This window comes from Morchella importuna (genome assembly GCF_003444635.1).
Source record: "Morchella importuna strain M04M26 chromosome Unknown Morimp01GS001, whole genome shotgun sequence".
Lineage (NCBI taxonomy): Eukaryota > Fungi > Ascomycota > Pezizomycetes > Pezizales > Morchellaceae > Morchella > Morchella importuna.
The window spans coordinates 158300-171670 of NW_025763398.1; the positions used below are offsets into that span (position 1 = coordinate 158300).

Sequence of the window (13371 nt, forward strand, 5' to 3'; positions counted from 1 at the left end):
CTCCCACTCCTTAGTTGTAGTATTACTGGGCGGCGGTCTTTTTTCTTTTGTTTTGGGGGCATGGAGGCGCTTTTGGAGTACCGGCGTTGGTTGGCTGGGGGGGAAACGAATTATACTTATGAACAAATAACGAGATCTGAAGATACCAATTTATATACACCTGCTTCATGGGATTGTGACATTGACTCGCATCCACAGTATTGCAAAGTTTGAGTCACAGGCGTTCTCTACAAATCGTGGTTTGAGGTTCGATAAATAACCCTAAACCTGAGTGTATCATATGGTATCACTCGATGCATGGTCTTGGCGGGTCCGGCGTTTGCATTCTGGAAAAACTCTTGAGGTCATCAATTCATAATCTATTGTTCCGCTAAATTCTCTGTCTCTCTAGAACTATCCAGACTATCCTCAAAACTAACTCTATTCCGAGTCGCTGTCGTCTCCACCGATGGTAAAGAGCTCAAACTCGTCAGCATAGTCAAAACTCATATCGTCCTCTTCATCCTCATATTCAGCTTCATCACCATCACCTTCTTCTTCATCCACTGTAGCATCTGCCTCATCAGTCTCAATACCCTCTGGCATCCCAAACCTGCTGCGGAGTTCCGCATCAGTAACAACACTGTCCAGGCTCTCAGCCCACTCATACCATGTTACATCCCCGGTCGCCGCTGCCGCAGTCACAAACCTACATATGTTCTTGACCCAAGCAACAATCCACTCCGCGTCAATTGTGCCTGCCGCCTGTCTGAACTCGACGGTCTTGTACGTCAGCGCACATGTCAGGTTGTACTTGTAGAACCTGGATATACTCGTATAGTTACCGTCATTGGCGCCGTTGATAATACGCAGCACCCTGTGTACACCAGTTTGGTCGTCGATCCGCCAGATCATTTGTGCAGGAGTAAGGTATCTGAGGCCATGGTTGTCGAGGTTAGAAGCGATCATGCTGCTCCTATGTGTACTCGGCGGCGGGGGGCGGCGGTGCCGCGGGTGGTGGTAGTCCATTTGGCGCTCAAAGAGGACGATCGCTTTCGCGAGCTGTTTCAGTTCCCGAAGGGTGTATTCTCGGCCGAGGCCGATGTGGACATGGAGGCCGCAGGAGTCGTTGAAATTTATGGCGGCGCCGCATTGTTCGCATGCGGTGGTGATGGCGGTGCACATGGACCGGAGAGTCTGTTCCCAGTTGTCTTGGGTGAGGATTGGGGTGCAGACCTCAACGCCGCGGCCGTGGAGGCTCTTGTTGGTTGGGTGGAAGGGCTTGATGGAGATGTCGTCTTTGATCTGGAAGTGGAGCTCTATGTGCTCGCGTTGTGCCATTCCCCCGGTAGAGGTGTCTTGGGACTTGAAGTTCTTTAGTTCATGGGGCATTACACCGTCTATGATGCGCATGACACCCATTTCGGTGGCTAGGTCCTCTAAAGCGTTAGCGATAAAGTCCAGTTCACCATATGGAATGTATTTGATAGCGGGTGGTAGCTTGAAAAGAATCATCTCCAGCTCTACACCAATGGTTATATCCTTGAAGTTAATTGTTCCTGTTTCGAGGCACTTGGTGTCCATGAGATCTGTAGTATATATGCTGTGTAGGGCAAGTAGTCAATTTCTTTGATTTTAGATGGACCGATTAGCGAGCAAGGCTTGTGAGTAGTTTTAATCACCCTTGGGGAAGATATATGGCTTTTATGGCCATGGGAAATAATTTGTTCAAGCACGATAATCGCCATCTTGAATTGTTACCCTCAGGTTTATATATTCTTGAGACTTTGATATCTTTATTTTTACTTGAAAGACACAAGAATTCTTGAATGAAAACGTGAAGTAATAAAATAGCGCATATAGACCATCTTGAGATTAATGATCTTGAAAATAAAATTCCCGCGAGGATTTTTATTTTATTTTTGTTTGTGTATTTAGCTCAATAATCTTATAAATGCCTCCTATACAGTAATTGACTAAAATACAGAGAATGAATACACCAATGTACTATATATAGCCATTACTGTGGATACCGAAGATGCGGATATCATAGGGCTTCTATACACGATTTGGTTAGTTTCGACGGAGAAGGTCAGAGAGGAATGATAAGGTATATATACCGATTATTGGTGGCAAACGCCGGCACATAAAAGAGCTACCACAACTGCTGCGGGGAGCTACATGTAGTAGTAATACATCTACACGACATCCATCCAAGATACTAAGAAGGACTGTCAGATTTTTTGATGGCTGCGTCGGTGTCAGCTGTTAACATGTTTCATATAGAACATAAAAGGAAAATTGAGTTATTTACATACCTTTCAGCTCATGCCAAACAGTGAGTTGTCAAATTTATCCCATTCGACATATGTTGCATTAGGGAACGCAACTACAGAATAACTCTGTAGGAACCTAAATCTGTAAACCTCGATATTAGCATAGTTTCTGTAATTCGTCTAATGGGATTAATTGACTAATAAGACTTACTCTCGACATAAGCTGCGTTGAGGAACACAACTGCAGAATAACTCTGTAGAAACCTAAATTCGTAAATCCCGATATTAGCATGCCTTCTGTAACTCACAAAATGGAATCAATTGACCAAGGAGACATACTCTCAACATATGCTGCGTTGAGGAACGCAACTGCAGAATAACTCTGTAGAAACCTGGAATCCGTAAATCTCGATATCAGCACAATTTCTATAATTCATCTAATAGGACTAAGGATAATTACTCTCGATGTGCATTATCTACATTGAGGGAAGCAACTACAGAATAACTCTGTAGAAACCTAGAATCCGTAAATCTCGATATCAGCACAGGTTCTATAATTCATCTAATGGGATTAAATGACTTAAGGGACTTACTCTCGACATATGCTGCATTGAGGAACTCAACCGCAGAATAACTCTGTAGAAACCTAGAATCCGTAAATCTCGATAACAACACAGTTTCTATAATTCATCTAATGGGATTAACTAAAAGGCTTACTCTCGATGTGTATCTCATAGTACTCGCCTTATGGGGGCGCAGGTTTTCGGTCCCAACCGTATCCTTATAGCGAGAGACGGCTCCTGATTATCGGAAGCATCGTCATAGTACTCGCCTTATAGGAACGGCAGTTTTTTCGGTCCCGACCGTATCCTTATAGCGAGAGACGGCTCCTGATCATCAGAAGTATCTTTATAATACTCGTATTCCCGGTAAATACCGCTTTTCTCTCTCGAAGAAAATAGTGTTTGACGTCGAGGTGATAAGGACAGGTGTCAACAAGGAATATGAGGCATCTTGAGAATACTCTCAAACCTCGCCTCGAGCGTTCTTGTAGACCACACTGGATGATAGTCTCTATTCTGTACGCATCAGTGGCGTTCTCAATGGTCATTTACACACATATATAGCTGTGATGCTTACATATGAGATTATTCTCTATAGTCTCGCACTAGACTCTTAGTCTGTGGGTGGTGGAGGTTACGCGTAGATGTTGTGTGTGGGTGGTGCTAAGGGCTAGTGGGGTGACCCTAATTGCCCACAGGATTATCCGAAAAATCTAAGAAAGCGTCTGAGTCTATCGAGAGTGGGATTATTCTATTTAAGTTTATTCCCTTAAATGATATTTATTTAATACCTACTTGAAGCTGGATGAAATCCGGAGCATGTATGAGTTTGAATTCTTCAGGGTTAGGTGTAAACCGGCCAAGGAAAGCCTAGAGTGCTATCTACCAACTACATGTATGTACAGTACGATGCCAGTCGTGAGGGTCAGGCGCGGCGTCGCAACGCCGCGCGCAACCAGATTTCCACAACCTTTTCACGGCAGGTTGGTACACAAGATATTAAATGTCAAATTATTGTTATTTATCTACTATTTAACAACTATACAAAAATTCAGCTCTCCAAAGGATCAATTGTGGTTGCTGTGCTGGTACCCGTGATTGTTCGGGGGGCGTTGCGACGCTGCGCCTGACCCTCACGGCTGGCATCGTACTGTACCTACATGCTCCTCTTCCCCGTCTACTCCGAATCTTCTTCGTCACAGATGTCAGGCCATTATCAGGCTCGGCTTCTCTTTCCTCTATATACCAATCTCATCCTGGTCGCCGCCTTTATTTTCTTCATCCAAGACTTCGTTTGGCAGAGAATAGCTTAGGAACGGGATAGACATTGAGAGAGGTAAATTAGGTACATGTATTTATAAGATGCCAACTTTGATAGCAGAAGACGCTTTTGGCTTCATCGTTGATACCCCCGGCCCATGCATGAGTTGACCGGGACTAGACCGAAAACACCAAAATTTCGCCAACTACCCCACAAAAGCATAGGGTTGATAAAACCACAAATGGGACCATATGTACATCGAAATCTCAATTCCCACGCTTTCCGTGATGGGTTATTTTTCCTGCATAAAACCCCACATTCGGAGCTAAATACAGCATGAAGACTCAGCAACCAGAAGAGGCACAGCAGAAAATCACGCATTAATTTCGCTCTTGGATGCATATTTGGTCACTATATAGTGAAACAATTTGTGTCTAACTCTACAAATTCCCAGTCCTCCTATCACTGGCTGTCGTTTTGACACGCGGGACTCCTCTCGATTGATGGGTCGTTTGAACATCAAACAATAGAATCTAGTCACGTGGAATTTGGGTAATTCCGCACATAATTTTTCGAAAACGGTCTTGCGTAAGTCGAACACACAAGGTGTAGCAGATATGGTTGGAGGAGATGTGCAAAATTAACATATTGTATCCATTTAGACAATCCAACAGTTCTCTGCAAGGGATCTGTCCTTGTTTGCGTACGCTGAAGGGTACTCGATTCCTTTAAAGCTATGACACAAACCGGCCCCAACTTTGAGACAAGAATATCAAAGTTCACCGTAGGGTCTTTACTAATTTACCCGATGATTGTACTATAATACACCTACATACATGTAAGTAGTGTAACGTGACCGAGACTGGGGGGTTGATGGATCGATGGGCCGCACAGATACACAGCCGTTTATCCTTTAATTTAGGGAAATTATTTACAATCATTTATCCCCTTTCTGTCTATCTTTGCTATATTTCTGGATTTGTATTGTAACTATCCCTACTTGATCATAAGCTTTTGTACCCCTGCTAATTCCATAGGCGCTGGGGGAATAACCAACTAGAAAGGGCAGAAATCAAATTTCGCTTCGCTACGACCCCGGTCAAAATATTCCTAGTGGAGGATAACTTGGTGAGGACGCTTTCGTAGACATTCTTGTGGAATATATCTAGATACAGGTTTATGGTGATCAAGCAAACCCTCAAATGCTTAATTATTTATAGCAACAAAATTCAACAGAAGCTTGTTCAACAATAAATAACTTGGACTGGAAGCGTACTTTATACTTTTCCGCAGTAGGGTGCCATAAAACACCTTAACTTGGGAGAAGCACTAAAAAAAAAACAATTGTGCTTTTCCTCGAGCTCTGCAACATAGAAACGATTACCCGAAGGTTATCTTCAATAATCTGGTTTGTTGTGTAGCTCCCCGAAATCATCGTGAGAAATGATTTTTGGGGGTGCGTGAGAAATCGTTGGTGTTACTGGGTTCTCTGGAAAAGTGCCCGGATATTTAGCCTGCGCCCAGCCGCTTATGGTCCGAGAAGGGACCACGAATGGACCAGTTTCCTGGTAACCCGCAAAAAGGAATGTCAACTGTCATTAACATTCTCAGTTTCCCTGGTCGTGGGATCGATAGTTACGGAGGTGCAGGTATACACTCTGAAAGATATCAACTTCACAGTGGAAACATCTTACATTGGCAGCTTCGAAGATGTGATGTTGCACAATACTTTGCGATTCATGGTTCCGTCGTCGGTGGGTGCCACCTGCGGTTCGTATGTATCAACCCCACCGGGAAATCTTCCTGGGACATAAATAGCAAAAGAGCCTCCTGGCCAACCTCATACAGAGATCGGCGCAGGGATCTCCGCCTCCTAAGCGCTTATTCATGCGAATTTAGTCTCCCAGAGTAAAGCAAAGCAATAAAACTGTCAAGGCTTCAAGTTCTCAGATACCTATTCTGTCAGTCAGACTGCGCCGTCGCCAAACATTTCGACCATTTCCATACAAGACATGGATTTTCATCGTCCACGCCGCAAGGGCGGGGCAGGAGAGTATAAGTTCTATCGGGGTCCCCGAGAGAAATCGAGGAAAGGTTTGTTGACTGGAAGGCTTTCTTGAACATTACATGGTACTATCAAAGAATCCAGACGCGCTCAATATATTTCCATAGCTCTTTCCTTTTTCTTATCAACAATATTAACCCACGTGTATTAAAAAGGGAGGGTCTCGCTGGAGGTAAAACTTTGAACAATGTCAGACGCAGAAGTATCAGCAGCGACATCAGCATGTGTCGGGGAGTTTTGCAGTAAATACTTCCCCTCTAGCTTTAATTTTCATTTTTAGTTCTAATCAGGATGAACAACATAGTATCGCCGGCGGTGACGGTCGAACCAAGCTCGGTAGCGACCACAATCTCGGATTCAATATCCACTCCCCTACCAACTGGCGTGTCAGACGATGGTTCATCCACACGGCCTTTGGTGACGACACATGTGACCTCAACTATGAGGCCCTCGATGGTGGTTGTGACAGTTACGACCCCACTAAATGCATCGCCAACCTTAGATATAGATTCATCCCCGACCGAGGGCGCGAATTCAGATGAAACTCATCGATCCGGTGATACAAGAGTTGTCGCGATCACAATTGGTGTTGTCGGTGGTCTTGCTATGTTAATATTACTCCTATATTGGGCCGCCAACTTTCTTGCGAGTCGTCGCTATGAAGATGAAGAGTAGGTGTCTCGGTTCAGAACATGGGAGCGGGGCACAATGGCTAATGACATGATCAGAGACAGAGACCTGGAAGGAGAATCGGCAAGATCCATGCTAGGCGCTGCATCGTCAAAAACAGAGCGCGACACCCCCATGCCCGGGCGCCCGATATTATCTCGACCAAAACGCGCATCTATAATACCATACGCAAGAAAGGCCGTAACATTCGACCGGCTCTCTCGCAGCTCATTCCATAATAGTAATACCAAACATTTCTCCGACCTACTCGCAAAGCGCCTGTCGGCGGTCCATCCCGGAACTAAAGTAGTATACGGAAGCCCGGCAACAAAGGCATCAAAAATAGTACCACCCCGGAAACCCGTACCAAGGCCAGCAGGCCACCCAACACCAGGAGCGCAACCACGAAATTATGCCCCCAGCGGGACGGAAAGTGACTACAGTGACGATGCAGATGATGTATCAACCGTACTTGGAGGGACTGGGAAATCGCAGAATCAGATTCAGCAGGAGGCAGCCTATCATCCGCTGCCGCCGGGGGTACCGTTTGCAAAATGGTTAAACGCCGGGCGAGCACAGGAGCTGCCGACAAGTAATTCAAGACCGTCCTCTGCATGGCAGAGATAGAAGGGGACATAATTTAGAGGGGGGTGCGAAACTTTATACTAGATAGCATAGCAGGTTTTGTGTTTAATGAAGTTTTGTGTATATAACATCTGGATATGTCCAAATAATTCAGCTTGGACTGTATTTCAACCATATTTTGTAAATTGCTTTTTCTAGCTGCACTCCCATGTTTTTCATTCGTCATTTTATAACCAGGAGTTTCTGCAGCGCGACGGATGGGGGGGGGGGGAGGTGGTCTTTTTATTTTTCCCGCATTGTTCTTGACGATAGATCTACAGTCAGAGCGCAAAATATACCTTATTCTTCTAAAACGTCTTTTAAGCGAAGCTTCAAGTAGAAAATCTCACACAGATACAATCACATAAAATGCAATTTCACTCTTAACACAAATTAAAGCTTCCAAGGTGAACATCCGATCAAGACCCCCACCCCCACCACGTGTAAGGCCTCTCTCGGTAAAATAAAGCCCTACAAAAAAAGCTTTGGAACCCATATTTCAGTCAGCACCTCCCAAAAATTCCAAAGTTAATCTTGTAGTACGTATCTCATCTCATCTCACTGACAGTAGGTAGGTATGCCAAGCTGCAAGCAGATGAGAAATGCGGAGGAGTTGTTTCATCTTCAGGGGCTGCATTGGCGAATCAGGGCTGAAACATTCACCACCGCTCACTGGTCGGCGGAGCCGAGGCTTAAGCTTGACAGTTATAATAGCGTAAGGTAAGATCTCGGATCTGCGGCGTGTCATTCCTGGACCTTGATTATGCATCTTGATAGTAATCGGGTCATGGCATGTCACTCGCGTCTGGGCGGATTCCCTTAGAAAATCGCATGACCCTCGTTTTTTTTTTGTTTAATTCATTAATTGCATATCGCATGACCCTCAGATGGGGCCATCGAACTGTAAGCACCAGTCAGTATGCAAAAGAGCCCAGAAGTCACATATGGAATAGTCCAGCCTTTTACTAATGGGGCTAGGAAGGCGCTTCTGCTGAATAAAGCTAACCGCCTTTGTCTAGGATCTTATGTGGATTCTCACCTTTATGGCGGGTAGATCTGAAGAATACCATGCGCTGTGGGTGTCTAGCCCAGATGAGAGTGAGCCATTTATTATCTCCACCCTCAGGTTCTCTGTATGTATTTAGGTGGGTGCCTCTCGCATTGCAGGGTTTGTGGTTGCAGTAAGTAATTAGAACGATTGCTAGTTTAAGAAGATCCGGAATTTGCCAACATGTTTCGAGGATGTGTGCAACACCGCGTCTATTAGAGTATCAACTGAATCCAATCATGCTGTACCGCCGCACCGCTGCGGATGTGGTTGAAGGCGGAAGAGGCGTTTGTTGGCACAGTGGGCGATGCCCTGCGAAATATCGCAGTGCGACGAGTAGTCGGTGGATGACACTGTCTGTCCTGGTACAAATTAAGCAAGGCCCAGAAGACAACTTTAACGCCACCCAAGCCACTTGGCGCCCAACACAGAGTCGAGAATATTTATTTTCTTTTTATTCTTTTTATTCTTTTTATTCACCTTTTTCCTTTTTCATTTCCCCCCCCCCAGAAAGGTAAGTCATATAATATCACTCGTAGGGTAGCAGATAATTATAAACGTTGCGGGAGCGCCTCGGGTCAGTTCGCGAACGTTTATAGATTGTGTCGTTCAGGAGGCAGTGAATTCTTCAAATATATTTCGACTCACCCTCTGCCACAAAGATAGATTTAAAGCAGGTATGTACCCTGTGAAATTTGAAATTAGCGGGAGGGGAAGAAACATAGCTGCTGTGGCTGAGCCCGGCCTAGCCTTTGAAAGGTACTTCTAGTAGTTTTCCTTGTTTCATTCGAATACATCAGCCCAATCCAATACCGGTTCAGTCAAGTTGCGCAGTGTTTTACACAGGTACTTGTGTCACTATGGTACACTCCAGCCAGTAGCAAGAGTCTCTGTCGGCAGATATACTAAAACTCTCACAAAAACAATTGCAAGTAACGTGTTGTCCCGCGCTATAACCCACACGACCAATCGAAGAAACCCAATAACGGGACGGGACAGAGCGGCTGGAACTGATGCTAGCGATCATCTCCTTATAATCTCCACACAACTGCCCCCCAGGGCAGATCCTATTCTTTCTTTTCTGCCATGCAAGTGACTGGCCAGGAGGGAGGAAAAAACCGGCTTTTAGCTGAGATGATCTCGAACATTTGTTTAATTTAACCCTATGCCTGAAATCACCGTTGAATTTTCCGAGAATTACAGAATTTATCTGCTCCTTCAATTGTAACTGTGATAAGGTCTTTTTTATTATTTTTACCATGATTATTATTATCGAGACCTCGGGGAGTTAGAGGGGTGTCCGTACTTCTCGTTTGAAGAAACCTAAGTTAAGTCCAAAAGATCGTGTATAAGCTTCTTATATGTCACATCAGGACTATGCATTTGGAGGGGTCTCATGAAACTAGAGAACCATAATTATCGGGAACGTCGGATATGCACCAAATCTGAGACCTTTTTGATGAGAAACCTCCTTCGACTTGTCTTCCTTCCGTCATCATACAAGTTTCTAGTCGATCATATAGACTAATTGCATATTAATAGCTCTAAAGTTATCTACTACTAGATGATGATAGATCTCTTACATATACATTGGAGTTCACACCACAGTGTCTACCAGAAATCCGAAGATCTTCCCTTAGTCCAGCAAAATATATCCTTGGTCAGACGTAGTACGATGTACTGATATTTGATATCATAAATTCTAATTCAAGGCCTTTTTTATGTTGGACACACACAAAGCACAAGGTTACCGTCAATCCAGCGCGTTACATCATCTGGAATAGTACACATCCTACTCACATACCCTCATAACAAGGAACTCCACTGGTGAAACAAAATCATTTAATGAGGTCCAATGGAATCCGAAGGGTGAACCCCTCAAGGAGCCTAACTAATATTCTATGATGATAGCACCCAATAATAGCAGAACAGCCCTTCCAAGGTAGTGCTTAATATGAGCAAATGCTTTTAACCGGGGGAAAAGCCAGGCTCGGGCTAGCATTGCGCTCCTGATAACGGAGGTGATTAGGATTCGAGTCATTGGCTTGTACAATTGTCTGCTAGTAGTTACTCGTGCCCAGTTTTGGTAGCGTAGGGGGTGGGAGTAATGTAAGAAGAGGACCTAATAGTCGGAAGAAGACCACTTTCAATCTGAGGACGTCTTATGCGAAGACCTTGCTACCTGTCTTGGGGACGACGTGGGGTAGTTCAAACTAGCGTGGATCATATATCATAGGTCACCCGAAAGCGATTAAAGTTTACTCGGTTTTGCAGTTACCGTATGCTATCTACCAAGGGAACTGGTTCTCTCCAAATACCTCAAATTGAACCATTTCATTTTTGTCATACTGTTTTTAATTCTCCGTATCTACAAGGAAATAATGTCACATATTTCTTTCTAAAGCACCATTCCCACTCAAAACATGAAAACCTATAAGAGATACTGACCATCTGCATATGGGGATATGTGTGGGAGGCAAGGCCTTGTTGTTCTAGTTAACGCGCAAGGGACTGTCACTCATTTACGATCGCTGGGAAATTCGAATGTCGATAGCATTTGCTGTTGGTTATAAAGAACACAGTAAGTGTTCATAGATCCCCTTAGATTTAAATATGCCTATTAGAATATATCTCTATTAGTTTAATTTTTGGTTCAGCTTGGTAAAAGCTCTGGATATCAAGCGAATCAATGATCTACGACGTCATTATCGGCAGGTTTTCTTTTTGCGCGACGAGGATCATGTCTCAGCTTGAGCAAGCCACTCGATATCTCCGGCCGGCATCACGAAACAAAATCCCCGGATGGAAATCGCCATGTAGTGCTGAAAATATGTAGATACATGTATGTATGCGCGGCTGGGTCTCGCATCTGTAGGTTTGTGGGTGATCAACCAATCGGTAACAGCACCTCCGATACATCATAATTGTTTGAGCCTGCATATCACCCTTGCCTTTTTGTTTCTCATCGCGTCTGTCTGGTGTGCATAGCGTTGGTCAGGTGGGTGAAGTGAGACGTGGGGGCCACATCGCTCTTATTGAGACTTGAGGCTTACATTCCATTCAAGTATGGGCACGTCATGAAAGATGCTTCTTATAAAGGAGTTCCATATAACTCCATCACCCCTCAACTTTTCGAAACCAGATATTTATCCACCTCTTCGACTACTGTCATCATTACTAGATCTATCTCTCCCCCGGGACCCCAGGTTCTGGTAATCAAAGAGATATTTATTGGCAATCATCTTCAATTACCGTCATTATCAGCTCTTCGCCGCAAAGATTTTCAGACAAAACTATTTGGACCCCAGAACCAGCAGATAAGATAAGATGCATTTCAAGGTTTCTTCCCCCTCGTCTCTCATCTAAACACTATCTAAGATGACCGTTACAGAAAAAATCCTCCCGACTATCCTTCTTATCATTTCCCTGCTCCTTCCGCCGCCAAGGGGCCTTAGAAGAACCGGCACCGCCAACACCAAATCCATACATTCCCACATACGCTGCGCGCTCATTTACCTCGTCGACAACACCGGTGCCACTCGAGCAGCGGTACTACACCCGGCAGAAAAAAGATGATGGAACAACGCGTGAGACTCCGACGACGATAGCTGAGAGATCCGAAGCTATGCGGCAGCGGGGAAGAGCTCGTGGCCAGATCAATATCGAGCTTCAAGTCTAATAAGCGTTGGTTTCTGGGACGCCGTGGAGCTATGGCAGCCCCACCCAGGCTCAGCCCTGTATAAAACCAAGAGTGGGGGGCGGGGAATATTAACAAGGATTGGAAATCCTGCAACCCGACGGAAGGTGGGGTGTAAATAGCAACTTCAAAGTAGATTCACTCTTTTAATTTTCTTTAGGAACAATAAATCTATCCCCTTCACATCCAAAAGCTTTCTCTATTCTGAAACCTCATGCGGCTTTCCGACGATCCCGTTGTATCTTATTATCCCCCCAAAACCTAAAGATAACAACGTCTTCTAAGGAAGGGGGTCACATGCAAGACACGGTTATGCGGGGTAAATTCCTGTTCTTTTTTGAGATCGTGTAACGTCAATTGGCCAGATCGGTACGTATTCAACCTTCTTGTGTTGAACTTCATGAAGTCTTTCTGAGGGTGGTACCTAGTAGATATTAGTTAGACGCCGTGCTAAAGGAGTATTGGGGTCTGGGGAATACACCTCGCGTATCTGGCGGCTGGGCTCAAACTAGCCACGGAGTTTAGTCCGCTGGGTGTGCAGCCCCAGAGAAACTGCATACCGCGGATTACAACACTTTTCAACGGTAGTTCCTAGCTAAGAACAAAGATTCTATATCTCCGGACGGCGCCAGGCAGAAAAGACCGTTGAAGTCAAATGAATTCCGGGTCATAGAATATCACTCGGTCTGGAATCCAGTTCTATCGCTGCGTGAGTCTCTCTGACTATAGGGTTAATAGGGTTCTGGCTCACTTTATTGCTCAGATTTCACGTCTTCCTGACTTCTGGGCCCAAGGTTCGATGAGTGAATCTAATATATAATCCAACAATTAGATATACATGTCGGCGACGATCTGGGGGCCTGTGGCTATGCAGGAATATGGGAATAGAAACCGGGTAGGTCTATTCAGCTCAGTTAAGAGAAGCCGGAGGCGCATTTGACGCCGTGGGGGACAACAGTCGAGGGTCTTTAGTACCCTGCTGGCGTAAACAATTCAGGTCTGCAATCGGGTCAGATCTCCTAATGCAGTGTGATCTGTCGGTGTGCTATTGTAGCAAGCCTCCTATTCTCTTTGCGCCGTACTCAGCCAGCAGCTTGCAGAGAGGTGTAGTTGTGGCCGTGGGATATAGTACGAAAACTAGTGATTAACTACAGTAGGAAATACGGGCTTAGCTTTCAGGGCTAGGGTT

At 44.9% G+C, this 13371-nt stretch overlaps 3 protein-coding genes across 3 annotated transcripts; 2 read left to right on the forward strand and 1 right to left on the reverse strand.

Moving 5' to 3' along the window:
• Nucleotides 1-420: 420 nt before the first annotated feature.
• On the reverse strand, nt 421-1563 carry LAJ45_00029 (uncharacterized protein; the record flags this gene model as incomplete). The annotated part of the gene is made up of 2 exons (XM_046109632.1): nt 421-699; nt 770-781. 2 exons carry the CDS (start codon nt 779-781, stop codon nt 421-423), a joined length of 291 nt encoding a protein of 96 aa, XP_045976325.1.
• A 4768-nt stretch (nt 1564-6331) lies between these two features.
• LAJ45_00030 (uncharacterized protein) lies at nt 6332-7440 on the forward strand (the record flags this gene model as incomplete). Its single annotated transcript, XM_046109633.1, has 3 exons — nt 6332-6386; nt 6449-6815; nt 6873-7440. The coding sequence occupies 3 exons, from the start codon at nt 6332-6334 to the stop codon at nt 7438-7440; spliced, it is 990 nt and encodes a 329-aa protein (XP_045976326.1).
• A 4372-nt stretch (nt 7441-11812) lies between these two features.
• Nucleotides 11813-12985, forward strand: LAJ45_00031 (uncharacterized protein; the record flags this gene model as incomplete). The annotated part of the gene is made up of 6 exons (XM_046109634.1): nt 11813-11824; nt 11877-12072; nt 12262-12289; nt 12343-12420; nt 12880-12891; nt 12946-12985. The coding sequence occupies 6 exons, from the start codon at nt 11813-11815 to the stop codon at nt 12983-12985; spliced, it is 366 nt and encodes a 121-aa protein (XP_045976327.1).
• Between the last annotated feature and the right edge of the window lie 386 nt (nt 12986-13371).